Source organism: Rhinichthys klamathensis, unplaced genomic scaffold (assembly GCF_029890125.1).
Source record: "Rhinichthys klamathensis goyatoka isolate OS25496 unplaced genomic scaffold, OSU_Roscu_1.1 h1tg000127l_1, whole genome shotgun sequence".
In the NCBI taxonomy this organism is placed as follows: domain Eukaryota; kingdom Metazoa; phylum Chordata; class Actinopteri; order Cypriniformes; family Leuciscidae; genus Rhinichthys; species Rhinichthys klamathensis.
In genome coordinates, this window is record NW_026606664.1 from 400,399 (window position 1) to 427,163 (window position 26,765).

Below are 26,765 nucleotides of genomic sequence, written 5' to 3' on the forward strand. Positions count from 1 at the left end.
TGTCGGCCACGGCTGCTGGACACAGTTGTGCTAATAATTGGAGCTGCTCTTTTTCTAGCTATTTTTAATAGAATTGTGATTGGAACAGGTTGTGATCCATGCTGATTCTGCAGTCATAATCAAAACTTTGCTGTTTCAAAAATCGGACATTTGTGCTCTGTCGCCTCCTTTTGCAAGTTAGGTTTTTGGTCTTTTTGTGCCTTTATTGGATAGGACAGTAGAGATTTTGACAGGAAAGCGTGGGGTGGAGAGAGAGGGGAAGTGGATCGGCAAAGGGCCTCGAGCTGGGAATCGAACTTGGGTCGCCGGAGGCGCAGTTGCGCTATATGTTGGCGCGTTAACCATGGGGCTATTGGCGCCGACATGAATAATTTATTTTAGTGATTCAATCAAAAAGTATCATGAACTCCTGAGTTATCAGTTTGAAGCATTCTAATGAATAACTCACTGAATGTCAACCGCAGTTATTGAATAAACATTTGACTAACTTGTGGAACTTCGTACCATTCAGTCATGTCCAACAATAATAGGGGGACAAAAACAATTCTGTAAGAAATACTGGTACTCAAGTAAGTAGTACGCTGTTTCAGTTAAGTTTAAAAAGCATTTTGGTAGTGGAGCTATGCAGCCAAAACGTGCACGCTTGAGCCTCTGTTTGTGTCTCTAGCGCAGCTCCAGATGTAGCAGCGATAATTAACACATGCGACCACAGTAGCTGCCGTGTGATCAGCATGGTCCTGCGAGATGGGGACGAAGGTGAAGAGGGCTAAACCCTCCTGTACACCCTCTCCAGACTCTCCTAATCTGTACCTCGCATGCCCAGACTCCCAGCAACCTCCTGCAGAGAGACTGAGCGCGAAGGAAGAGAGTCTAGGGAGAGAAACCCAAAGCTCGCGTGCTGGCGTCTGGCCCGGATCTTGGAAATTTTGTATTATTTTTTTCCCCTTTTTTTTATTCCCCCCATTGCACGGGGTCGGCCTCTTCAATAATCTTCATGTCGAAACTCCACTGCACCAGCTCTTCTTGGGAGGACAGTCTAGCAAGAGGGAGGCAGGGAGGGAGCGAGCAAAGTCAAGGAGTGGAAAAAAAGAAATAGTTTCAACTTTAGCTGGAAACATCTGAAATGGATGAGTTTGTTTTGAGGGAAGGTGGTGGGAGAATTGCATCTGCCCTTCTCCCACAAAAAACCTCTTGAAAACCAACAGGACACTGAGAAAAGTGAAAGACTGGCAGACTCTAGAGAGGGAGAGTTCCATCAAGGTTAAAAGGACTGGAGGATCTTGTTCTGACTTGCTGCGAGGTGCAGGAGTCTTGGGACATTGAAATAAGCCCATCATTATACAGTGTTGTAGTCCTGTTGATGTCCCCATACTCAAGCAAATCTCAGTATACTTTCTATTTTGAGTTACGTTGTCTACCTTCCCAAGATGTTCCTTATGGATGGTTGATTGACCGCAAAAGTAAATGATGCAAACAAGGAACTCTCAACTCAAAGTGCACACAGTTTTGTGAGATTTCTTGACATCTATATTCTGTTTGGTATACTATACTATATTATATTTATTGTCTCTAAATTTCCTGACAGTTGCACCTTTTGCACAAAAATCTAAATAAATAATTGTTTGCTTCATTTGGGGTGACTTTAAAGTCAAAGTACCTCTCTGGTGCACACAGGTTTGTGAGGTTTCTTGAAATATTCGACAACTAGATCTTTTTGATGACATCTGCATCCTGTATGGTACGTCACATTGCATTTATCATCTCGGTTATTGACAGATTCTGTGACCGCTGCACTTATCAGAATAATTACTTCCAAGACCATTGAAAACCATCCCTCTGAAACAGCACACCCTCAACCACACAAATTGCTCAATCCTGTGCCGTTTGCCAAAAAAGTGGTCAAATTATTTTTTTGTAATGTACACAGAAACAACAATGAAATATGCATTGTGTTGCTGTTCCATGCTTTGTTTTGCTTGGTACTTTGTGTCCCGGCAGTCACTCGGCAAGTGGCTACACACTGCCCCCTTTTGGTTGGGAAACAACATTGCTTCTCTGAAACACTTGGACTCTGTGGTTGCTGCGGTCCTCTATGCCACTGTCCCGCTAGGAATACTATGTGCCGTTCCCTTTCTCGGCGGGAGGGGCTGCTCTTAATGGTTTTGTAGTTTGGTGCCAAGCCGTTATCTCCTTAGCTGGGTAGAAAATGATTTTATTAATTGCTTCATTTAACATACCCACCCCCCCACTCCTCACCCAAGACACGCACACAATCCTGCCCAAGTTATTCCTCAGTCACTCTCTACAGGGATGTGGTGCAGGAACAGGCGTCTCGGTAAAGGCCATATGCCTCTCTCAGTTACCAATAATGGACTCCATTGGAGGCCTTGTGGTGTAGCTGTTATGGGGTTCAGCAGCTGCCCAGCCCTGTTGGAGATGCCCTTTGCTGGCGGATAAATGGTGGATTTATTACTAATCTAGGGGCTGCATCGTTATTAGAGACCATCGGAATCAACTTGCATCTTAACCAGCAAGACTTTGTTGGTCAACCTACCATAGCAAAGACATATTTAATGGTATGTCGAGTGTAATATCTCTAACTGTTTTGTTTTTTTTCCTCTCTTTCTCAGGGCCCACCTGGGTCACAACCATCACCTCATGCACAGCCCCCTCCACACAACCCCAACAACCCCATGATGGGGCCGCATGGTCAGGTAAGACACACTTCCCCCTGTTTTCTTGTACTTCCTCACAGATAACCTGAGGAATAGATACATGTTGGGTATAGTTTAAAATTTCAGGAGTGCCTTTGGCACAAGTTTCAATTCACCTTTTCCATCCTCACCCCTCCATTCTTCTTTTCTTCCTTGCATTTCCTCACTAGCTAGATCTAGTAGTGTGCAAAACTTCAGACTTAAAAAAAAAAAAAAAGTCAACTTGTTGATGGGGTTCCTAAATGACTAGTCGACTAATCTGTAGGGTTTGGGTACCGTTCACTTTTTATCCGTACCAGTACCAGTACCGCTACATGAAATTAGGTGCGGGTACCCAACGGTACCTTTTTTCGGTACTTTAGGCACGTTTACCTCAATAACTGTAAAGAAACTTTAAGTAATTTATAGAAGTGTTATTGACATTGTGTCAGAGCTGCCTTGGTCGCTGTCTGCCATTTGTCTGTGATGTTTGTATACTGTAATATTTACCTGTAAATAGTAGGCTACAGCTACTTAATAAAAAAAAAAAAAACTATTTTAATAAAAAAAATGAATGTCATTTCTATGAAATGTTTTGTTTTCCACAAATTCTGTTGTGTATTTTGTGTTAATCAAAAAAACATTAATTTCATTTATCTTTTAATCATGCTGCACAACTGAGCTTTATACTGTTAAAATTAAAACATGGAGGACATTTTTTTATTACTCCTTAAATAAAGATTTGATAATTTATTATTATTATTAGTGTTAGTGTTATAATAACATTGAGAATTATCTAAATTGACGGCAGAGGCTGAAAACAGCGTGAGCGTCATGCCATTCATTCACACAGAGACACGCAGAACATGCAGGATTCGTATTGAAATAGTCTTACTCTCGCACCCAGATGCATTCTCAGGTATCGAAATTTGGCACTGATTGACTTAATGTTAATTGGTACTCTGTAGTACCGACGTCATTCGGTGAGTTCGGTACCCAACCTTACTAATCTGACTCGACTGTAAACTCTTTACTTTTATTTTACACATTTGGCAGATTATTGTATCCAAAGTGAATTGTATTGCATTTAAGTTATACAGTTTATCGGCTTACTCATTCCCTGGGAATTGAACCCATGTCCTTGGTGTTACTAGATCTTCTATTTGAGCTACATGATTTGTAGTTTTTTTTTTAGTATATACAGTCAAACCAAAAATTATTCAGACACCAAATATACTTTTTGATATTTTTTTTACTGGGTGCAGTACACTATAGTTCATTTATGTAAGTGAGGATAGCAAAATAAAGTAAACTGTGACACATTATACCCAAAAATTCTTCATACAGTGGACTACCAGTAAAATTTATAAACATTTGGGACCAAAATTTATTCAGACACTTTGACCTGACCATGTTTTGCTGAAGTGTTTTTTCTTTAATTGCTAATGCGACCTTTTTACACCACAGACTGAACAAAATTAAGCATTGCTTGGTAATTGGTTGACCTAAATTGGTATTATCTAATTGTGTACTTAAATTTAACAGCTGACAGCTATTCAGCCTAATTCATCTGTGATACAGTCTAACAGAAGGATGGCCAAAACCAGTGAAATATCAACTGATTTGATAACTCTGCTATATTTTAGAAAATGGCAATAAAATATGACAAGAACTCAAAGAAACTGTGATAATGTGAGAAAATTTTGGTTTGACGGTATACTATTAGACTTTTTGGATGACTGGTTGCCATCTTGACCCATCCCTAGATAGAGCACAAATCAGTCCATTACCTCATTCTCTGTTCTCTCTGAAAACACACGTGCGCGCGCACACGCACATATTCCTCACTGACAGTGACGATGTTGCCAGATAAATAATGCAGGTTGTGGCCCAACCCATCAGGAGTGGAAGTTCATCTAGCTGGGACTCTGCAGACTGGTCCCTCCCTACACCCTGCACTCAGTCCTTCATAGTCCATCAATATCCTATTAATAATGCAGCATGCACGCACGCACACACAAACATGCTCTTGCGTTTACACATGCAAGCAGAAACACAGGCACTCAAACACAAATACGCAAACACCAACACACCCTTCTGAGTACACAAACTTGCTCCAACTTGGAGCGAACATGTGTAGACGGAGCGGGAACCAAGTTTGAACAAGAAGGGTCAATCCTAATGGTTGTTGGATCAAAGCCTGTGAAATGACTTATTACTCTGTGATGTAATAAAGCTTTGATCGATAGATCGTTTTACCGGCTGCTTTGTTTCTGTGACATTATGCTGGATGACTTCACCCACAGTAAAATCTCATTGGTTGAATGTATAGCTGTATATGAAGCATGTATGTGCAAATATGTTCTTATTGGCCGAGATTGTGGCATCAGGCGGCATTTTTGCTTTTAGTGCGGAGAGACAAATTACTTGTTGCTGTAACTTGTCTCTGCCATGCCTGATTAGGATATGATGTTTAGCTTATCTTTGCATGCAAGGGGAGGGTCATTCTCTCTTTCTGCTCTTCTGTGAAGCTCTTTCTGGCTTTGTTCTTGCTGTAAAGTCTTGTTTAAAATACCATAGGTTTCCTCTGTTAAACAATGTGATAGCAGCAGCCTCCCCTTGTCAGTGTAGAGAACCAATGTTTATGAGGTCTTCCCTTTAGGCTCAAACTGATGTCTTTTAGGTAGTGTGATTGCGCCCCCTGCTGGTAACCATTGTACTGTGCATCTCAAATACTACATTTTCAGTTACACTTTATTTTAAGGTGTCTGTGTTACAGTGTAATTCTACATTAAAGTGCAGAGTAATAATAATTAACTACATGTACTTACTATAGAGTTAGGATTAGGGTTTGGTTTAGGGTTAGTTGCCTGTAATTATGTATAATTTATAAATTATAACTATAGGAACTACATGTAACGAGGAGGACGCTGTAAAATAAAGTGTTACCACATTTTCTTTTATTTTAAATAATAAAACCATAAGATTTTAATCAATTATAAATCCATAAGATACTATAAATTGCTTTTGGACAGTCCAGTATAATCATCAGAGTTATAGAGAATATGATTTCTATCAAGTACAGTTTAGGAATATGTTCTGACGAATTCACAGCGGCATACTGTATTTCAAACAAAAGGGCTTTTCACCCTGCGCTTTACCCCGGGTTATTTTCGTCCAATCAATGACACTGACTGTTAACCCAGGGGTTAGGCATGTAAAGTGTGATCTATCAGCATATGAACATCCAGGATTAATTGTTAACCCTGGGTAATTTATGAAAAGTTTGAAATGTGAATCATAACCCAGGGTTCTATTTAGCCAGGGTTTATAATAACCCAGGCTAAGTTAACCATTTAAAGTGTGGAAAGCCCTAAAGTAGTGTTTATGTCCTAATCACAGGTTAACTGTGGTGTATTCCACCCTGTCTTTTGATTGACTGATCCTATGCTCTCTCCCCATAGCCTTTCATGTCTCCACGGTACCCAGGTGGACCCCGCCCATCACTCCGCATGCCAAATCAGGTACTGACCCCACCCACGACCCCCCTTTTCTCTGCTTGGCTCTTGTTTCATACTCTCTTTCTTGGTTTCAGCCTCCCGTTGGAGTCCCCGGGTCACAGCCGCTCCTGCCAAACAGTTTGGACCCCACCAGACCGCAAGGTACCACACTGCACCATAGATTTTACAACCAGCTGTGTTTGAAAAATGTTTTGCTATGGCATTTGTAAAAGTGTTGTGGTTCCTCTTCCCCATCAGGACATCCAAACATGGGCGGCCCAATGAGGATGAACCCACCCAGAGGAATGGGAGGCATGGGCCCACAGGTTGGCTGATGTTCCTTTCAATAAAACAGTCATGCTTAGATTGGGAACCCTGAGAACATAGTCATAGAAAATATCAGGGGAAAATAAAAATCTAAGTTTCTAATTTAAATCCATGGAAATAGAAATGTTAGATTATATGTTATAGAAATGTATATTCTATAAATAAATAAATAAATGAGGCCATTGCAAATTGTTAAAGTTAATATGTTTTTTATTTATTTATTTATTAGATAGATTATTATATAGAATTTAAATGCATAGCCATTTTAATAGCAAATATGTCTTATTATATATTACTATATAAATATAAAAAAAAAGTCATATTAAAAGTGCATAAAATGAATAAATCTAATAAAAAGCAATAAATAAGTATAAGAAGCCACAGAAATGGAAATTGATATAGTAAATGTATCATTTGTCTTATATATATATATATATATATATATTATAATTTTTATATAGAATGTGGGTACCCTGTCTGTAGTCATTATAATACTATTATGAATTTAGAAAATTGCTGAATTTATTGAAGATGAGGTACTGGATTTAGCATTTAAGGGAGTTCAGGGAAAGAAAAGCACATTCTAGTTACAGTGCCATAACATGTTTCATATGTAGGTTAACCTTTGCCATCCCTCCATTTGTAGAACTACGGCGGTGGAATGAGGCCTCCTCCGAACTCTCTCGGCGGTCCTGGAATGCCTGGCATGAACATGTGAGTCGACGCCACAGTATAACACACTTACACTGTCTTTGCTGCGCTTATACGCACCTTAACATTTCCTCTTGTGTTTTCAGGGGTCCGGGAGGTCGAGGGCCGTGGCCTAATCCTAACGCAAACTCAGTAAGTGCCACTTCCAAAAATGTCAATATCGCAATAACTCTGAGAAACGGCTTCATAACTATCTCTTCTTCCCACAGATAGCATACTCATCTTCATCACCAGGAAACTATGTGGTGAGTCGCACGCACAAGATTTTGTCTCTCTGTTTGTCCGAAATGTTCTTTGTGAGTAATCGCTTTCTGTGCTTGTCTCTCAGGGGCCTCCAGGAGGTGGCGGGCCTCCAGGAACTCCCATCATGCCAAGCCCAGGAGGTCAGTTTGCTTTCATCTAATCCATAGGATTTTATCTGGAATTTCATATCAGTCTTTTTTTTTTTTCATTGAAAGTTCATAACAGTAGTGACTGGAAACTATCTTAAAACAGAAAGCTTTCAGTTTGGGAAACGGTGTGTAAATGCATCAGCTTGCTGAGGAGAATTTCCCAGTGAAACGCTAAGAAATATCATCTGTTTTCTCGTAGACTCGACGAATTCCAGTGAAAACATTTACACGATGATGAATCCAATCGGCCCTGGTGGCAACAGACCGAACGTAAGAGGATGTTTTAATGCAGTATGAAAAAGGGTTTTGTAGTTTTAGTATCATTGTTGATTTACTGGAGGCTAATAGTATCTGTGTTTCTGCAGTTCCCAATGGGGCCGGGGCCCGACGGTCCAATGGGTGGAATGGGAGCGATGGAGCCGCACCATATGAACGGGTCTTTAGGTGAGACTTCGTCATACATCATCTAATATGTACAAAATAGCAAACATTTCTAATGGTCTCACTCTTACCTGCTTTTGATTACAGGCTCGGGTGATATGGACGGGTTGCCAAAGGTGAGATATTTGTATTATTTATCTACTATTTATATTTTTATATAGTATTTATTAATATTTTAAAATAACTTTCCTTTTTTATATTTTCAGTTTTCATTTTAGTTTAAGTTTTAGTAATTTAGTTGTTAAAAATATTTCTATTTAGCTTTATTTTTTATATCATTTTTCGTCATTTTAATACTTTTATTTCAGTTAGTTGACAAGGCAAGATTTCTATAGTTTCAAGTTTCATATTCGTTTTCTTAAGTTTTAGTTTTTTGTTTAATTATATTTTGTTTTATTTTAATTAGTTTTAGTTAACAATAACTATACTGATGTGAATTAAAAAAAAAATATTTAAGAATGCGCAAATATCGGGACAATATTGGTTATCGGCTGATATTAGATTTTTTTTTAAATAGATCGGTATCGGCTGACATTGGATATTAGTATTTTTTATTGTCGTTTTTGCTATGGTTATGTTTAGATTTAGCTTTAATTTACCTTATTTAATAACGCTGTTAAATCTCAAAATTAATATCCACTTTTCCTACTGTATATAATGTTGTGATGCTTAAATCACTTATAGCATTTAAATTAGCATTTTGTATTAATTTTAATATTGGCCTTTTATCAGTTATTATCAGTTTTTTATCAGGCTTATCGTTTTCGGCCGTTTCCTGTTGGATGCCGTTTCCTCCATTTTGTGTATGTCACTAATCATCATTCGTCTGGATTTCTAGAACTCTCCGAACAACATGGCAGGTATGAACAATCCCCCAGGGACTCCGCGGGACGACGGGGAGATGGCAGGCAACTTCTTAAACCCATTCCAAAGTGAAAGTGTAAGTTCATGTCACACCGGCCCGCTCTATATCTCTCCTCCCCTGCTTTCCTGTTTCTAGGGGTGCAACGGATCGTAGTTGACCCGTTATCCATACGGACCAAACACACATGTGATTCGCAGACTAATTGCAAAGTTCAAGCATCACAGAGTGAAAATGTATCATTTGCACATGTTTTGTTTGGCCAATGAACACATTCTGGCCATTTTAAACCATTCAAGCTCAAAAAGAGGTGAAAGAGAACACTGAATTGATCCCTCTTTCCTGTCTCCTTTCACTTGAACAAAACTGTTCAAATACCCATCTCTGCAAGTATTCTCGTAAACACAGTCGGTTATGGCTAAGTTGAGAAAGAAATTGGATGTGTATCAGTATATTGGATCAGTGCATTCGGTCTTAAAGTGACAGCAGCCTATAAATACCTCATGCTATCTAATCAAACAATAAAAGCTTTAACAAAGATGAATCTGTATTTAATTTATACAGTAAACACGAATTACATTTCTGTACCTGAATACTACTGTTAGACCTTACTTTATTTATAACTTTGTTATATTGTATTTATCTATGCTTGTAATTAGTATATTTGTTCTTATTTTATTGCTGACTGTTTGTCATTAATAATGTTTAAACTTTATTAGTTAGGCTAGTAGTTTTTTATGTAGTATCGAAATACTTAAAGCTACACTGTGTAACTTTTTTAGTTTATTCCTAGCTAAAAACACTTAGTTCTTTCAAAAATATATGTGCTCATTAATGTATATTTACTTCGTTCAAGTAATACAGTATTCTCGTGAGTGTATAATATGCCATTGAAAATACATACGGGTAAGGGGTTCTAATGTCGGTCGCCATGTTGCCCCTCCATCTTGAAAGTACATTAGCCAAAGAGGGACATACCCGTTAATTCAAGCTTCGCCTTTCGCGTTTTAACACTCGATGGCACCGTGTCGAATGTCAAGAGGGGGATCGCTTGAGACTGATATATAAAAACCTGAAAGCCTTTTTGAAAGTATAATATAGCCTACAATAAAAACTTTGCCTTACGCTAGTGATGTCGTACAACATACAGAATAACGATAGCACTGATAAAAGTTACTTTACTAAGATTAGCTTGCATTCGTCTGGGAACCTGATAACTGATGTTAGCAATGAAATGGTAAAAAAATAACGAAAACATAAAACTATTATTCATTTTACATAGAAGTCATAACCTATATGTTACCTGACAAATTAAATTACTGCAAATTATAATAGTTTTCTAAAATAACCTCATCACTTGAAGGAACACTCATGGACGAGGTCGAACTGGAAGCCATGTTAATCTTGGACTACATTGGCCACCGTAGGAGTTAAAACGAAATCGGAATTGAGAGGAACAGAAACTAATATTCACTGGATGGTCATATACCTTTTCACCGCTAGATGGGGGTAAAAATTACACAGTGTAGCTTTAAAGTGTGTTTTAAATAATAAATTGAAAGCAAAGTTATCCGAAAAAATGATCTGATCCGTGACTCAAATACCATAATATGATCCAAACCGTGAGCTTTGTGATCCGTTGCACCACTACCTGTTTCACATGTGCATTATAATGTTGTAATGTCTAAATATCAAACCATGATAAAACATAATAGGGCGATATTTCTGGTTTTCGGTAATGATCTTAACTTCATTGACTCATTTTGTCCCTCCACCTTCCCCTTCCTCTCTTCTCGTTGCAGTATTCACCCAACATGACGATGAGTGTGTGATTCTTCTTTTTTTAATTTTGTTTTTTAATTTTAATTTTATTTTTTTAACCCCGCACCCCATCCCACTTCCTGTTCTCCTCGTCTCTGCTGCGTTCGGCATGTTGTTGTGTTTTTTTATTTTTTTATTTGCTCGATCTTCAACTCCCCACAACTCCCTCAAACACTCTGGGTTGGCGCCCTTCAGCCGGTCGGTGTGGCCACGGAGCGGAGGACGCCCAGTACAAAGCCGAAAGGACGCAGGCCTCGGGTCACAGGAAGAGCCTTCTGACGGACTCAACCTGCCTGCCGGGCTTCGTATCTGGATCGGGCCCTCGATTGAACCACCGTGTGTGTGTTTGTACATGTGCGTGTGTGTGTGTGGGACTGTGCCAGGAAGACACTTCATAACTAGCTGCTCATCAGCATTGAAGCTGGTGGCTTTATTTCAGACCAGTTTGATCATTTCTTTCGGCAATGAAACACTGAAACTAGTGGTTGTTTGATTGCTGTGTACATTTTAAAATGGAAAAAGCTAAACTGGTGACGCTAGGGGCAGGAATGGTCTCATATTACTATATTTGTATATTATTGATAATATTATTGTTATAATTTTCATAATTGCTATGATGATGATGTACTCATAATTTTATGGATTTTCCTGTAAAGGGCACATTTGTATCTCAACAACATCAATGACAGAATAAGCACACATTCAAATGCACAATGACACTTCTGTTTACATGATTTTAGGTATTTGTTTGTCTCTTTTGTTTGAATTTTGTGTCTTTGCATATACCTCTTCCTGTGTTCTTCATCCAACTGATGTCATCACTACCGAGATGGACAAGCTCAATTGTGTGTCTATGTCAACAAAGTGGCTACAATCACTGGTTTAATGCACCCGTCGGCACTGTATTTAAAGATTGGAGTACATTTCAAAGTGTAAAAGGGTGACCGTTTCATATTCACTGCCATTGCGTATTTGCTCCATCCTTGGCTTGGTCACAAACAGCCAATAACAAATACATTTTTACCATCCATTCTTGATGATTTTCCACCGATACTTCATTGTAATTTTGCCACTACGTGTTTGCCACGTTGTTTTGCAAGTCTTTTTAGAAATATTACCCACGACGTGTTTGTAAAAGTAGTTGGACTCAGGCTGCTCTTACAAGCACGAGTATCCTTGTGCTCTATAGTCCCATGTCTGTAAATATAACTTTTCTTTTTTGGGGGTCATGGACCTTATTGATATTTTCAATACACTTCTTGTCTGTGAAGCTCATGTGTGGTCCCATCTCTTTCTTCAAATGAGGTTCTTCAAATGTAGAGTTTGCGGTCAACATACTTGTGGATGAGGAATTTGATCATGACAAAAGAGGGAAAATCACATGAAAAGATGTCTGGGTCACATTTTACCCCTCAATAATGAGTAAAAAAAAACACTTCATTTAAGTGACTCTTTTAGGTCAGTTTTTTTTTTTTTTGTATTATGACATTTGGACAACATTTTCCCCATTTTCAGTTTTTTTTTCAGGACTCACTGAAAAATCCAATGTTTTTTTTATTTATAATTCAGCATTAATATAGGGAGTACAACAAATACTACCATGTTCTGTACATTTTTTTGCATAATAAAAAGGCTTTTATTGCTTTATAGTATATACTTGGAATGGAATGTGCCTATTATGAAAATAAAATCATACAAATTATAAATAAATACTGTTAAAAATAGATTAAACTATTTTTAACATTGTTTAATAAAGAAGTAACTAATAGTTTTGGTTAAAATGTAAATTACTATATTAATATAAATATATATTACTATATTTATTCTGAATTTGGGGTGAAATATGACTTGGACAGGTTTGGTGAGATTCTCCTTTGTATATAATTGACACTTATTCCCATTGAACTCATTGAATGAAACCAGCCATTTCATGCCTGCAATTATTTAATTGTGATTCATCACAAGATATATGAATCCATATTTTGGGACATTCAAAATCACTCGACCTTGCCAGCCCAGTTTAAAATGCCTTTTGTCCAGTGACTGTATTACGGATCTTTTGGTATATTGGCCATCTGAGAGAACCAGGCTCAGCCTCCTGGTCAATTTTGAAGGGATGTCCATGCTTGTCTTCGGTTTGTCTGGTACGCAGCCCACAACCTTTCTTGACCCTCACCCCTGACCTTTGCTTTACTGTAAATACTGTAAAATGCATTTTGATATCATTGACATGTTTTGATATGTCAGTCACAACCAATGAGTACAGCTGAAAATAAGTTATAAAGAATCTGTTTGTGTTTTTGTATTTTAAAGAGATGCTTTTGCTGTAAAAAACTGCAGGTCGATGCTCACCCCTATTGTAAATCAAGTCTGCAACAGGCTTATGCATTTATTTCTTCGTAAATAACAATCAAAGCTTAAATTCCTCAAACTTTTAGTTTGTGTGACGGAAATGGCTTTTGATACTGAACAGAATATTGAGTCGGTTTACATCAAATTGTAAGGGTTCTGAAGGATGAATTATATAAGTTGCTCAATTGTTGGCCATCTCTGCACTTCTGTTGTGATGTATAATATTGTAACATTAGAAATACGTTTGAGAAGAAAATGTGTATTTTGAAGCAGGAAGGGTCATGGGAGGGAATGACAGAAATTTCTCCTGTAATTTTACATTGTCCTTTCTTGCGACATGGCAGTATTCAATATGAAGCAGTCTGTCCCTTTGGGTTTGCTTTGTATTTTATAGTAGGGTATAGCTCAGATCTTTGTCCTAGGGCCTTAGGTGTCTTGTGTAGGTAAATATGTCCTTTGTATGTTTCTTTATATTGTAAAGTTTCTTTAGACTGAGAAAAACCCCCCCAGAAAATTTGCTTATCAAAAAGAAATGATTGCATCAATAATAAATGTAATTTGATATTTTTATGTGTTTCAGTTTTGTTATTGGAATGAAATAACAAACACCCCCAAAAATATTAAATAATATATATATTTATATAATTGTATATATATATTATAAAAATGTTTAATTTATATTAAAATGAAACAATCATTTTAAGCATTAAAATTATATATAGGCATATACAGTATATATATATATATATATATATATACATATAAATAATTGTAATGATTAAAGTTATTGTTATAAAAATTATATTATATTTATATATATTATATAGAGAGAGTTATTTATTATTTAATATAAAAGTCCCCTGCAGTCATTGCAGCGACCTTGACTATATGACTTTTATTTTGTACTTGTCGGAATTGACCGTTAACCTTTACCCGGAAGTTGCACAGATTGATCTTGTTTGTTGTCAAAGTAGTTGCTGCGCAGCTCCAAGCAAGTAAGTATGCTCATCTCTTTTCATGTTCACCACACTTTCAAAACATATTACTGCACATAAACCTTTAAACGAAAGTTGTGTCTTCTCATTGTACGTAACACTTGAGTTGTGGCGCTTGCAGAGCGCGAGCCCTTTATCAAAGTTGCTGGAATGTTCTGGAAAAGCTGTAATTTCTGCAAATAATTGCTGCTTTAAAATTTATATTTTATGAATGCATGCTCTCCCATTCATAATTAAACACAAAACCGCTAAGAGCTTATTAAATAAACGTTTATTGCTGTCTTAAATTGCAGGAATAAATTTCATTCTAATTACAACAGGACATTCACACTTATAAGATGCACATTAAATTATAAATTGTGTTTAGATTGATATATTTTTAATAATAAAGTTTTAGCTCATGCTACAACAATTACGATTTCTTCAAAAATGACTATGGTATTACCGTGTTGTTGTTTTTTTGCTCGTGTACCATAGTATTATGACGAGTACTTGGAGTATCATATAAATACCATGGATTGTCAATGAGGTAATTATTTGTTAGTACAATAGTTCCACCACAGTATTTTTTATAAGGGTGTAATTAGCCTATTCACACTTCTCAGTTGCACATTAATATATCATTTCATTTCACCAAATGTTTATTGGATTATATTATTAGTATCCAATGATAAGTAGGGTTTCTTTTCCAAAAAGTACAATGGTAATACCATGTTTTTTTGTTTGTTTTTTCATGTGGCGAGTATTTGGAGTATTCCATTAATACAATGAATGAAATGTAAATACTCTAATCATTCCACAGTATTTTTTTATAAGGGTTCAATTAGCCTGTTATAATTTTTACATTTTATTTGTAAATGTTTTGAAAGTGATTTGTATTCTATATGATCATTTATTCATTTGAAAGGACAAATAATTAATTAGTCTTTTTGTTTCTGGAGTTACTTTGATAGAATTGGAAGTGATATAAACAATATTTGTTCCCAAAAATTCAACCTAGGTATGCAGTTTCTTCGACAATATCTTGCTGAATGCCAATGGGAGTATGATAAACACTTATAAACACAACATTTTTTATGTTAAAAAACAATAATAAAGCTTATATAATATTATGCACAAGTAGAAATGCTTGTGAAATTGGTGGTTAAAGCTCAACCGCAGTTGGTTTATTATTTACAGAGATTGTCGGCGGTGAATGTGTGCTGATTCTTTTAGGTTTTCACTGTATGTGTAAGGTCACGGGTTGACCTTTTCTCTGAAGATTTTCGTTAAAAAAAAAAACGTGTGTACTGTGTATGCTAAACAATAGGTGGGAGGAAACATGTTTAACTGTGAAACACATAAGGAGATGTTTAGTTGAATGTCCAAACTTCAAATCTGCTCTTGGACATTCAAAAGTAAATTGAAACGATGCTGTTTTTTTGTCTTTTTTTGGAGCTTGATTGTTTTGGTCACCATTCACTTTCATTATAATGAAAAGAGCAGCTCGGATATTCTGCTAAACATTTACATTAAGGAAACTTGCTATTTTTCTCCTGTAGAACGTGAGTCCAGATGGCCGACGGTGAGGTTGTGAAAGGCTCGGCTGATAACCAGGAGGTGGCGCCGTCGGGTAAGAAATCTGGACGTGCCTCGCTGCTCGATAGTGGTGAAGACTTTGAAATGTTGGAAGATGTGGAAGAGGAAGGGGATGACGACCTCCCGCCTTTAGAAGACGCAGGTGCAGGAAAGAAGAAAAACAATCCGACTAAAGACGCTACAAAAGCAGACGCGTTTGCCGATCAAACCCCTTCTGCAGAACCGGAAGAGTGGCTGGATGTTTTAGGTACGTTTATTTTGGCAGCAATAATTCATCAGTTAATGGAGATGAACACTATAATGGGCAAATATCCAGACCGATGGTGTAGTTAAGCACATTTTTCACAGCATATTCATGATAAGATGGTGGAGTGAAGTTTGATGGTGATTTTTATAACATTTTCTTTCTAAACGCACAGGAAATGGGCAGCTTAGAAAGAAAGTTCTGGAACCCGGAGCTGGTCCAGACAGCAGACCCCAGAGAGGCCAAAATGTCACGATTCATCTTAAAACCAGTCTTACTGATGGAACTGTGGTAGAAGAGCTGCCAAACTTATCTTTTACTCTTGGTGATGGGGATGTCCTCCAGGTATTATTGTATTATATTATATTATATATTTAATTTTTAGAAAATTGTTTAGTATACACTACCGTTCAAAAGTTTGGGGTCAGTGAGAATTTTATTTTTATTTTTTGGAGGAAAGAAATCAATACTTTTATTTATCAAGGACAGTAAAGACATTTATAATGTTACAAAAGATTCTATTTCAAACAAATGCTGTTCTTTTGAACTTCCTATTCATCAAAGAATCCTAATAAAAAAAAACTGTACAACTGACAGACCAACAACTGTTTCAACATTGATAATAATAATAAATGTTTCTTGAGCATCAAATCCTCATATTATACTGATTTGTGAAGGATCATTTGACACTGAAGACACTGACACTGGTGATGCTGAAAATTCAGCTTTGATCACAGGAATAAATTACACTTTACTATATATTCACAAAGAAAACAGCTGATTTACACTGGAATAATATTTAATACTATAACTGATTTTTGTTGTATTTTTAATCAAATAAGCGCAGCCATGGTTAGCAGAAGAGAATTCTTTTAAAAGTATTTAAAATCGTACCGACCCCAAACTTTTGAACGGTAGTGTATATTTTTTAAATATGACCTGTATTATAATATTATACATTTTCTTATATGTATAGGGCCCTCAGTTATGATGATTAAAATGATTAAAAACATATGTTGTTGTTCCTGTTTAATTAGGGTCTGGATCTCACTGTACAGCTGATGGAAATGGGCGAAAAGGCTTTGATTGAAGCGGGTGCTAAATACACGTATGGTGCCCTTGGCAGGTTAGATTCTATATATATATATATTTATTTTTTATTTTTTATGTGATATAAAATTGTAATGTTTAAAATGATTGTTTAATATTTGTATAATAAAAGAAATACTTTTAAATGCAGCCTTCGTGAGCATAAGAGACTTTTCAGAAACGGTAACAGTTTATGTATACAGTTGTGATCAAAATTATTCACCCCCTGGAGACCTAACAATTTACAAATGTAAGCTTTTCTAAAGATACAGAGTTTACTTTTTTTTTTTTTGCATCTATAATAATTGAATGGCAAATTAAAAGTGATAATGTCAATATATAACGTAATGCTTTTGAGTTGTAGGATTTTTTTCTAATACAGCTATGTCATAATCAATGTTCCCTCTATTTTTTTTTCTTGCTGAGCAAAACTTTTTTCTATTGGGCGGACATTTTTCGCCACCTGAGCAAAAATATTCTTTATACCTGACCTGTACAGCATACGTAGAAACACAATGGTTTCAACATTCAGTTGTAACTTTTAACTTGAGTGTGCCATTTCTGTTTTATTTGACCCTTGATGTAACTCATTGGTATTAAATCATATTTTCGAAAAACAAGCAGTTAATTAAGAAATCACGAAATGAAGCACATTTTAGGTTACCTGATATTTTTTTTTTTTACAGTGCTGTTAACTGTACAGTCTTTACCAAGAAATCCTATGAAAAATTATTTACAAAATCTTCTGCAGGACAGTTCAATTCTTTACAATAATAAAATATAGTATGAAAGAAAAGTAAGCTGTTACACCGAGATGGTTTGGGAAAACCATAAAGTGTTTTTGTACAGTCAATCTTTAAATTCAATACAATCTCAAAATTGTGTACAGGAAGCATTAAACCATCAAAGTTAAATGATTGTTTATTCATTGCTTATGAATTTCCAATATTTTCTTTAGCAGGGGGTTTCAAACTTTTTAATGGCAAGGAGCCCTAAACAATACCCTTGTGAGATTCTTTATTTAGGCTTATAATATAATAAAATATAGGCCTAATTATAACCTAAACAATACCCTTGTGAGATTCTTTATTTAGGCTTATAATATAATAAAATATAGGCCTAATTATAACCTAAACAATACCCTTGTGAGATTCTTTATTTAGGCTTATAATATAATAAAATATAGGCCTAATTATAACCTAAACAATACCCTTGTGAGATTCTTTATTTAGGCTCATAATATAATAAAATATAGGCCTAATATAATATAAATAAAAAAACCCGAATTGAAGTATTTGAAGTGATATAATATATCAGTTTAAAATGCTTCAATTTGTTTACATATTATATTATTATAATATGAAAACAAACTGAAGCATTTAAATAGATCTAATGGCTAAATATTTTCAAGAAAAGTGAATGTGAACTCTTTTATAATCGAACCATCCCTGAAACTCCCCCACACACAAAAACATCTATTTAAACTAATGATGTATTTTGAATTTGCACGCGGGTGGGTGTGTAATTGTTACCGTTCTGTGTCCATCAACCGTTATTTCCACCACTTTAATCAAACCACTCTTCTTTAAAACATTATGATGTGATTTTATTTTACATGTCTATGCGTTTCTCGTTGCCTCTCGTATTGAGCTATTTGGTCCGCACACACGACTCACTGCCAATCACACGCGCTCACATCGTTCTCTTTCTATGAAACCTGTAAACTGCATTCACCTGTTTTCACTCTATAGCGGTTGACCAGAGCACTGCAATTATTTCTCACTTAAACTACAATCAAATGGATTTCCCCACACATTTCGCGTCAGTCCTCTGTGTGGCATTTTATTCTTTTCTGCGCGGCCGCCGCTTCAGAAGTGCGCGGCTTAGAGGGAACATTGGTCATAATTATTCAACCCCTATTCAACGCTGCTGTTTTTAAGTCACTTATTTGTATGGTATGGTACAAAATTGTGTAAAAACTCAATTAAGCCTTTGGAAACTATAACAAAACTGAATTAGCTTGTGCTGTTGTACATGCATTTAGCCCGTGGATGTGCTAAAGTTGAGTAGCAAATATGGCCAAGTCAGAAGAGCTCTCACAAAAGCTATAGAACAAATTGTTTTATTTCATTACAAAGTCTATGACTACAAGATTTCCAAAACACTAAACGTTCCTAGAGACACAGCTGGCAGACTTATTCATAACATAAGTTTACAATTTGTTGTACCAGAAAACCTTTGAGGGTGTTAAAGAAAAATCACAATATCATTAAAGGGGTCATATAATGGTACATGCACTTTTACAAGTTGATTGTACTGAAATGTGTGTTGGCAGTGCCTGTACACAACCATCATATAATGATACAAATCCATCCAGTGTTTTTGTTTTAATCTCCTTATATGTTTTCCCCTGCCTCAAATTGAGCCGTTCGTTTTTGTGACGTCAATAAAACGGACGCCCCTCCCGTGATTGTTGATTGACAGCAGTGATTTAACACAGACCCGCCCTCGCTCGTCCTGTCAATCATAGTCCGCGCGGACCGGCGCGGTCATTGTTGATATGCTGGAGCACTGTCTATGAGCAGAATGGCGCCTAAGCGATTGTGGTGTTCTGTTCTTGGGTGTAATAACGAACACAGCAGTCATTTTAATGTTCCTAAATCCGAACCGCTGAAGACGCAGTGGCTGAGTTTGTTTTCGAAGGGAATATTCCCCACGAGCAACGTCAATGCTCTCATGTTTGCCGCATAATTTCTCAGTGGACTGCTTTATAAACGAGGATCAGTGTAAAGCTGGTTTTGCTGAGAAGCTGCACCTGAATAAAGGATCGGAACCTATTCGTGTTCCTGCTGAACCTTCAGAAGAACTAAAGTGAGTGTAACGTTTTATTAATCTTTATATTAATATTTATTAATCTTTGCAAATCGCTAGCTGCACGCTTCACAATGAATGCGTCGGTTTACACTCAGGGTACTTTACAGCATGTTTTCTATGTACAACGTTCTCAATATAATTCATAATCCCACGTTTGTAATGAACAACGCGTTATGGTTATTGTGTTATTGTGTTACAAACGGTGTATGCGCAGAACAGAGAGGCGGGGTGAGCAAAGCTCATTATCATTTAAAGTCATATGCACTGAAACGGCGTGCTGAAAACAGAGCTGTTTTTGACCAGGTAAAATAAGTGTTTTCTTACAATACTAATGAGAATTTTTAATTAAAGTATATTACAAACTTTTAATTTAGACCCTAAAGAATCATATTAGCTTGTACAAAAATGGCATTATATGACCCCTTTAAAGGGTTAGTTCACCCAAAAATGAAAATTAAGTCATTAATTACTCACCCTCATGCTGTACCAACCCCGTAAGACCTTCGTTCATCTTCGGAACACAAATGAAGATATTTTCTGATTAAATCTGAGAGGTGGATCACTGCTAAATAGGCTTCCTAAGGGAGTGAAACTTGACGGCCCAGAAAGTCATTAAAGAAAATGTTTAAATAGTCCATGTGCCTACAGTGGCTCAACTATAAGTTTATCAAGCGACGAGAATACTTTTTGTGCGAAAAAACCCCATAAATAACGACTTTATTCGACTATTCCTTTACTTCCTTGTGGGCCTGAGACGAGAGTTCAAGAGATTTCCTGAACGCATGATAAACTCGTCGCTTGATAAACTTATAGTTGAGCCACTGTAGGCACATGGAATATTTAAACATTTTCTTTAATGACTTTCTGGGCCGTCAAGTTTCACTCCCTTAGGAAGCCTATTTAGCAGTGATCCACCTCTCAGATTTAATCAAAAATATCTTCATTTGTGTTAAGGGGAATAAAATGTTTGATCAGAGCAAATGAGAAAAACCCTCAATTTACTGCCAAAGACTTGCAAGAAGAGCTGATGAAAAAAACAGTTCAATGCAGAGTAGAAGAAGAACACTAGACAAGCATGACCTTCATGTTGGGACATCTTGCTGAATGCCACTCTTGACCTAGAAGAACATAAAAGGCCGACTTGAATATCCTAAAATGCATTTGGATAGACCTGTGGAGTTCTGGAAGAATGTTTTATGGAGAGATGTGACCAAACTGGAACTTATGAGCAGAAGAACTCATGGTCAAACATGAAAGCGGTTAAGTCTTGTTATGGGGGCGGTTTGGTGTTGCAGGAAGTGGAAATCTTGACTGTATGAAGGACATCTTGAATTCTTTGAAGTATCAAGCCAGTTTGGAAAAGATGGTGATGCCTTCAGTGCAGAGACTGAAGCTTGATGAGCAATGGACTTCCCTGCAGGACAGCCATCCCGAAGTATGCATCCAAATCTACTTTAGCTTGGCCTGTGCTGTCTTCAGATTTAAATCTGATTGAAAATATTTGAGGAAAGCAGTTGTAACATGAAAACCAAAGATTATCAGTGAACTGGAAGCTTTTCCAAGCGAGGAATGGGCCACGATTGCAGTAGAGGTGACAGAAGCTTCTAAGCACTTAGAAGAGTTTATTGGAGGTTATAAAGAATAAAAGATTCTGCACAAAACTAGACTTTTGGGGGTTGAATAATTTTGAACCAATTCGATTCGGGTTGAATAATTTAGAGCCAATTCGATTTTTTTATTTTTTTATTTCTCATCAACTTAACGTTCTCAGAATCACTCAAATGTGTATTAATAAACTTTCTATAATAGTTTACTGATGCCTTATTTTCATAAAAGTTTGTTTTTAGCAGCAAAATGTCTTGCAGGTCAAGGGGGTTGAATAATTTTGATTGCTACTGTATGTGACATCGTGGCAATATTCTTCACGTTGAACATCCTCTGCGTTCCTCTGTTCCGTCAGCTCTACTCCTGCCGTGCCTCCTGATGCTGATCTCATCCTGGAGGTGCAGCTGTTGTCGGCAGATGACGCCCCAGACCTGGAGCTCATGCCGCCCTCGGAGAGAATCAGTTTGGCCAACAGAAAGCGAGAGCGAGGAAACGTCCACTACCAGCGCGCCGACTACGCCTTTGCCGTCAACTCATATGGAATCGCACTACAGATAACTGAAGCCAGTTTCAGAGGTGATACTGCTTCATTCATGATTCATTTAGTTTATTTCTAAATACATCATTTCATGGTTACGTCTGCAATCATTTGGTATCTTTTAGTGGATATCACTCAACAAGAAGAGGAAGAACTTTTGGACATGAAGGTGAGATGTCTCAACAATATGGCCGCTGCTCAACTCAAGCTAGACCACTATGAAGCCGCACTGCGCTCCTGCGTCTCCGTCCTGGCGCACCAGCCAGACAATGTCAAAGCCCTGTTCCGCAAAGGCAAGGTTGGTTTCCTGGGTTCAGATGCGTATCATTTTCACTCACTCTCATTAAATAGTAATGCACTCCTGGTTTTGGACACAGCGAAAGCGAGTTGTTCGGTCGTTTGGTTCCATTCAGGTTTCTGGCCACGGCAGAGGGGAAAAAAAGAACAGCTTGAGATGTGTTGAGATTAAAAAGTGCTGACATGTGACATGTGTTTGTGTGTGCAGGTACTGGCTCTGCAGGGCAAGTTTGCTGAAGCCATTAAAACACTGAAAAGGGCCTTGAAGTTGGAGCCAAGTAACAAGGTAACACAAGGGACAATTTAACAGAACCGATTTCACTAAATCTATCGCAGTTGATAATAGTTTTATTTTATATTTTATTTAATGTTATTTGTTTGTTTAATTTTTTTTTTTTTTTTTTTTTTAAATCTTATCTTATTCATTGAAAGAAATAGTTTTTATTGGAAATTTGTATCTTTTGAGAAATATTATATTTTATATCTTATTTTATTGTATTTTTATATTACATCTTTTTTCTTTTCTTTTTTTTCTGTTTTATTTTATCTAACTTTTTTTTCTGTATTTTATACATATCATAAATTGTGCTATTAAAATTGGTATCTGTTGAGAACTACTATTTTATTTTACGATTTTTGTTTATTTCATTTAATTTTTCATTGAATATATTCTGGTAAATAGTGTTTTATTGAAAATTGGAATCTGTTGAGAACAACCGGTACTTGTTTAACAGGTCCAGAAACGTGCATTTCTCATTATAACCTGCAGATGGAACCACAGACCCCAAATATAGCCTGTCTGCACACAGTACAGAGTGTTCAAAAACTCCTAGGATCGCATTTCTTTCCGTGTCTATAAATAACCGGGTCCCTCTGCACACTTGCCATATCTAAAGCAGTGTTGGCCTGCTCTGCTTACACAGGCGGACGGATGAGGTTCCCTGTGTCCCACCATCTGACAGCTCCTGACTGCCACGGCTTTCTGCTGTATGACCAGCCTGCCACTGCCAAGCCACCTACGTCTGCACATTTACACCCCTCTCTTCTCATGTGACTGGCCTTTACAAAACAGAATTCCTTAATCCACTCTGATCCCATCTCGTCAGTTTGCCTTTACCCTACTTGTTTTAGTCATTAGCCAGTAATTCAACTTTAGCACTAATTAAACTAATTGGTAGGCTGTCGTGGTTTATTTGACTTGGGCGGCTCCTGAAAGTCTACATTTTAGGTGCCATTCACAGTCCTTGCTAATTAGCAATAATTGTTTAACGTCATGTTTTGAACTGTCGTTTTGATGTTTGTAGGTTACTGCTTTGATTTAGCAGTGTTTCTTTAGCATAATGCCAATTTTTAAGTGTGCATCAGGGAATTGAACGATTTCGTTTGCAAATGAATCATTCTTTAAAACAATTTTTTTTTTTTTTTTAAACCAGTCGATTCAGATTCACTTGAAGAGAATCCATTTGTAAACGAATCACCTTACATTTGGAGTGATGACTCCTAATTATTTGGTAAACTAATAGTCTATAAACTGAATATAACAAATTTAAGAACCTATTCTGTTTTTCAAAATTGCATTCGCATATATTGCCTGCACAGTCATTGGAGTAGATCTAAACCTCTTCACTCAGCCATGGCCAATTAAAAGGTCATATAAGAGCAAACTGATAATGCAAATGTGTGTGACCCATCCATATAAAGGGACGTTTCTTCAGTACAAGATGTTTTCACTTCTGCTTTTGTCTTCTGTGGCATTGCAGCTGATTTTTGGAAGCATATGAATGCGGTTTTAATCTTGAATTGGTTTATCTCTTGTCTTTTGTGTAGGCTTTTACTCAATCTCCAACAGCATTGTCATGTTTAATCATTTGCGTACCGCCCAAATGTGTTGGTGTGCTGCAGTGAGCAAGTTCCATCAGCCTGGCGATACCCCCACACACACACTATTCATTCTCTCTGTCCTTTCCTCGGCAGACCATCCACGCTGAGCTGTCGAAGCTTGTGAAGAAACACTCTGAGGAGAAAGGAGCCGAACAGGCCATGTATAAAAAGATGCTGGGCAACCCGTCAAACGCCAGTGTGCAGAAGCACCGTGCCAAGTCCTCATGGGTGAGAGCATGAACTGCCCCTATTTAAACTATTTAACACTATGCACTGTTTGTTGATTTTGTTATGATGTCGCATATGTTTACTCTCAACAGGAAGTGGAGTTTACAAATGACAAAGTGCACGTTCATGCCTTAAAGGGATAGTTTATATATATAAAAAAAATCGGCCATTATTTTATCACCCTCATGTTGTTCCAAACTTGTACGTGGCTATTCTTAACATTGAGCATGGAAGGGAAATTTTATAAACTTGAATGGATCATTGAGATTGTGAGTGAGTATAAACAGATTAGTCAGATTTATGAATTAATTTGCCAGCTCCTAATTGAAATAAATGAGATGGGAGGGAAAATTATGTTTAAATGCTTTTGCGTTTGCTCACAACACTTTTGTGTCCTCGCAAAAGTATTGCATTTCCCCAAGAACTTTGCATTCTCTTGCAAAAGTGTTGCTTTCCCCAGAGAAACGTTGCGTTCAATAGCAAAAGTATGGCGTTATTTAGAGAAACTTTGCGTTCTCTTGAAAAAGTGTTGCGTTCCCCAGAGAAATTAAGTTCTCTCGCAAAAGCTTTGAAATCGTTTTCCCTCCAATCTTATTATTTCTATTACAGTTTAGCGGGGGGAATGCAAAAGATTTGTGAGAGAATGAAAAATGTATAAAATATACATTTAATCTAATCTAATCCCAACTAAATTTTTTCCTTTCACCTTGTCCTATTAGGGGCTCCGTACAAATAATTCATTTGAGGTGTTTATTTTCAGTTATCTTGCTAATCCGGTTCACAAATCGGCCTGAATATTTTATTGACGAATCGAATTAATCTGATTCTCCAGTTTACCTCAATGACTCAAACCTCACTGGAGCAGAAAATGATCAGCGAATAAAATATTCAATTTTGATTTGTTCATCACACAACGCTTTCAAATGACTTGAGAAGGGAGAGTAAAATAAACAGGTTTAAAACCACATGGTGAGTAAATAATGACCATTTTTATTTTGTAATAAATATTTCTTTTAATCAAGTATTTATCTTTTTACAGAGTCTCAGCTGGAAGTGGCTTTTTGGGGCTACCGCCGTCGCGATTGGAGGTGTAGCTTTGTCGGTTGTCATCGCAGCTAGAAATTAACCGAAATTTACTGTGACATGATGGATGACGTGGTGCTCAAGACTTTGAGCATGCCAAGCCCTCAAAACACCTTACTGACCTTTTATAAAATATAATTGAAAGTGAACTGGTTGTAATTTCTGTTGCCCTCCATCGTGCTTTAGAGGTTTTAAATGGTTCACTTTTTACTTTCAATGCATGAAAGATCAGCTGGGAAGAAATAGAAATGAGAGATATTATATTATTCCTATTTATGTACAGAAAGGATCCTAGTTATAATAAATAAATGTATTGCTGTACAGAATGATGCTCTTCAGGTTGTTGGACACAGTTGTGTTTTGCTTTAGAACTCCAGACTACAAACATTTTTTTGTGAAGTTCCGTAATCTTATTTTGGTGAACTGAAACTTGCCTGTGAACAGTCTTGAACATTCAAGAATATGATTGTATGCCTTTTCTTTTGCAGTATCTACAGGTATCTTTAGCTTCTGATGCAAAAGAAAGACAACACTATTTTAATAGTCCTTGCACTGATGTGGTACGTTTTCACACTTTCTTCCCATTTATAGGCTCCAAAATATCCCTGTTAAAGAAGTAAAATCAACTGTCTGATTCTCAATAATGTTTCCATATTTTTGTGACCAAACACTGCAAAGAAGGTCATACGGACCTTTTCGGTTTATATTTTTAAGCTTCTACAAGAATTCTGTGCATTTAATTTGAATTATTTATTTAGGATATTTATGTGTTGTCATAATTTTTTTCATTGATCCTTACGCTGATTGTCTCAGTTCCCATTCCAATTTTTTTGTAGTATTGGTAACTTCCAGCATTCCCCTTAAAGTTGTTTTGTAAATCCTAAAATACTTTTGCACTCTCTGTTCATATGGTTGAAAATAAAGTGATTTCTTGAAAATGTTTCTATGAATTCTAGATTTGCATCTGCTGAAAATATTTTTGGTTGAAAGGTAACAAAAGTGAACAATAATATAATAACAATACAATGGTTATTAGCACGCGCTGTATTATTAACTAACTACTATAATACACATGTATGACGTATGGATTCGATGTGAACGTTAATGAACATTCTATTTCACACGTGCGTTCCGATGAAATGGAGAATGTATTTAAAGTGCATAACATCCTCATCCCTTTCGTTGTAGTCATGTGGGGCATTCCCTATTCATGGGGGTTTTTTTCCAGACATTGACGTTTTTCTGACGCAATTC

At 36.7% G+C, this 26,765-nt stretch overlaps 2 protein-coding genes across 3 annotated transcripts in view; both read left to right on the forward strand.

The window, feature by feature from the left end:
- Positions 1-12,019, forward strand: part of ssbp4 (single stranded DNA binding protein 4) — a 69,679-nt gene extending 57,660 nt beyond the window's left edge. For both annotated transcript variants that reach the window (XM_056256368.1, XM_056256369.1), the window contains 13 exons: positions 2,631-2,714; positions 6,158-6,217; positions 6,289-6,355; positions 6,452-6,519; positions 7,167-7,234; positions 7,318-7,363; positions 7,441-7,476; positions 7,560-7,614; positions 7,823-7,893; positions 7,989-8,067; positions 8,152-8,180; positions 8,903-9,004; positions 10,729-12,019. In XM_056256368.1, the coding sequence (XP_056112343.1) occupies positions 2,631-2,714; positions 6,158-6,217; positions 6,289-6,355; positions 6,452-6,519; positions 7,167-7,234; positions 7,318-7,363; positions 7,441-7,476; positions 7,560-7,614; positions 7,823-7,893; positions 7,989-8,067; positions 8,152-8,180; positions 8,903-9,004; positions 10,729-10,758 (795 nt within the window). In that variant the 3' untranslated portion in view covers positions 10,759-12,019. The remainder of the gene's footprint in view (positions 1-2,630; positions 2,715-6,157; positions 6,218-6,288; positions 6,356-6,451; positions 6,520-7,166; positions 7,235-7,317; positions 7,364-7,440; positions 7,477-7,559; positions 7,615-7,822; positions 7,894-7,988; positions 8,068-8,151; positions 8,181-8,902; positions 9,005-10,728) is intronic.
- Positions 12,020-15,610: 3,591 nt separating this feature from the next.
- Positions 15,611-26,453, forward strand: fkbp8 (FKBP prolyl isomerase 8). The gene is made up of 8 exons (XM_056256374.1): positions 15,611-15,919; positions 16,092-16,261; positions 16,954-17,042; positions 21,840-22,060; positions 22,148-22,320; positions 22,528-22,605; positions 24,294-24,428; positions 25,468-26,453. The coding sequence occupies exons 1-8, from the start codon at positions 15,649-15,651 to the stop codon at positions 25,552-25,554; spliced, it is 1,224 nt and encodes a 407-aa protein (XP_056112349.1). The 5' UTR covers positions 15,611-15,648; the 3' UTR covers positions 25,555-26,453.
- Positions 26,454-26,765: the final 312 nt, after the last annotated feature.

What these genes read in the sequence shown, in the direction of transcription:
- fkbp8 (XM_056256374.1), top strand. Translation starts at nt 15,649, where the DNA reads ATGGCCGACGGTGAGGTTGTGAAAGGCTCGGCTGATAACCAGGAGGTG. An exon ending in AGAGTGGCTGGATGTTTTAG is followed by an intron (nt 15,920 to 16,091) that starts GTACGTTTATTT and finishes CTAAACGCACAG; the next exon opens with GAAATGGGCAGCTTAGAAAG. An exon ending in ACGTATGGTGCCCTTGGCAG is followed by an intron (nt 17,043 to 21,839) that starts GTTAGATTCTAT and finishes CTGTTCCGTCAG; the next exon opens with CTCTACTCCTGCCGTGCCTC.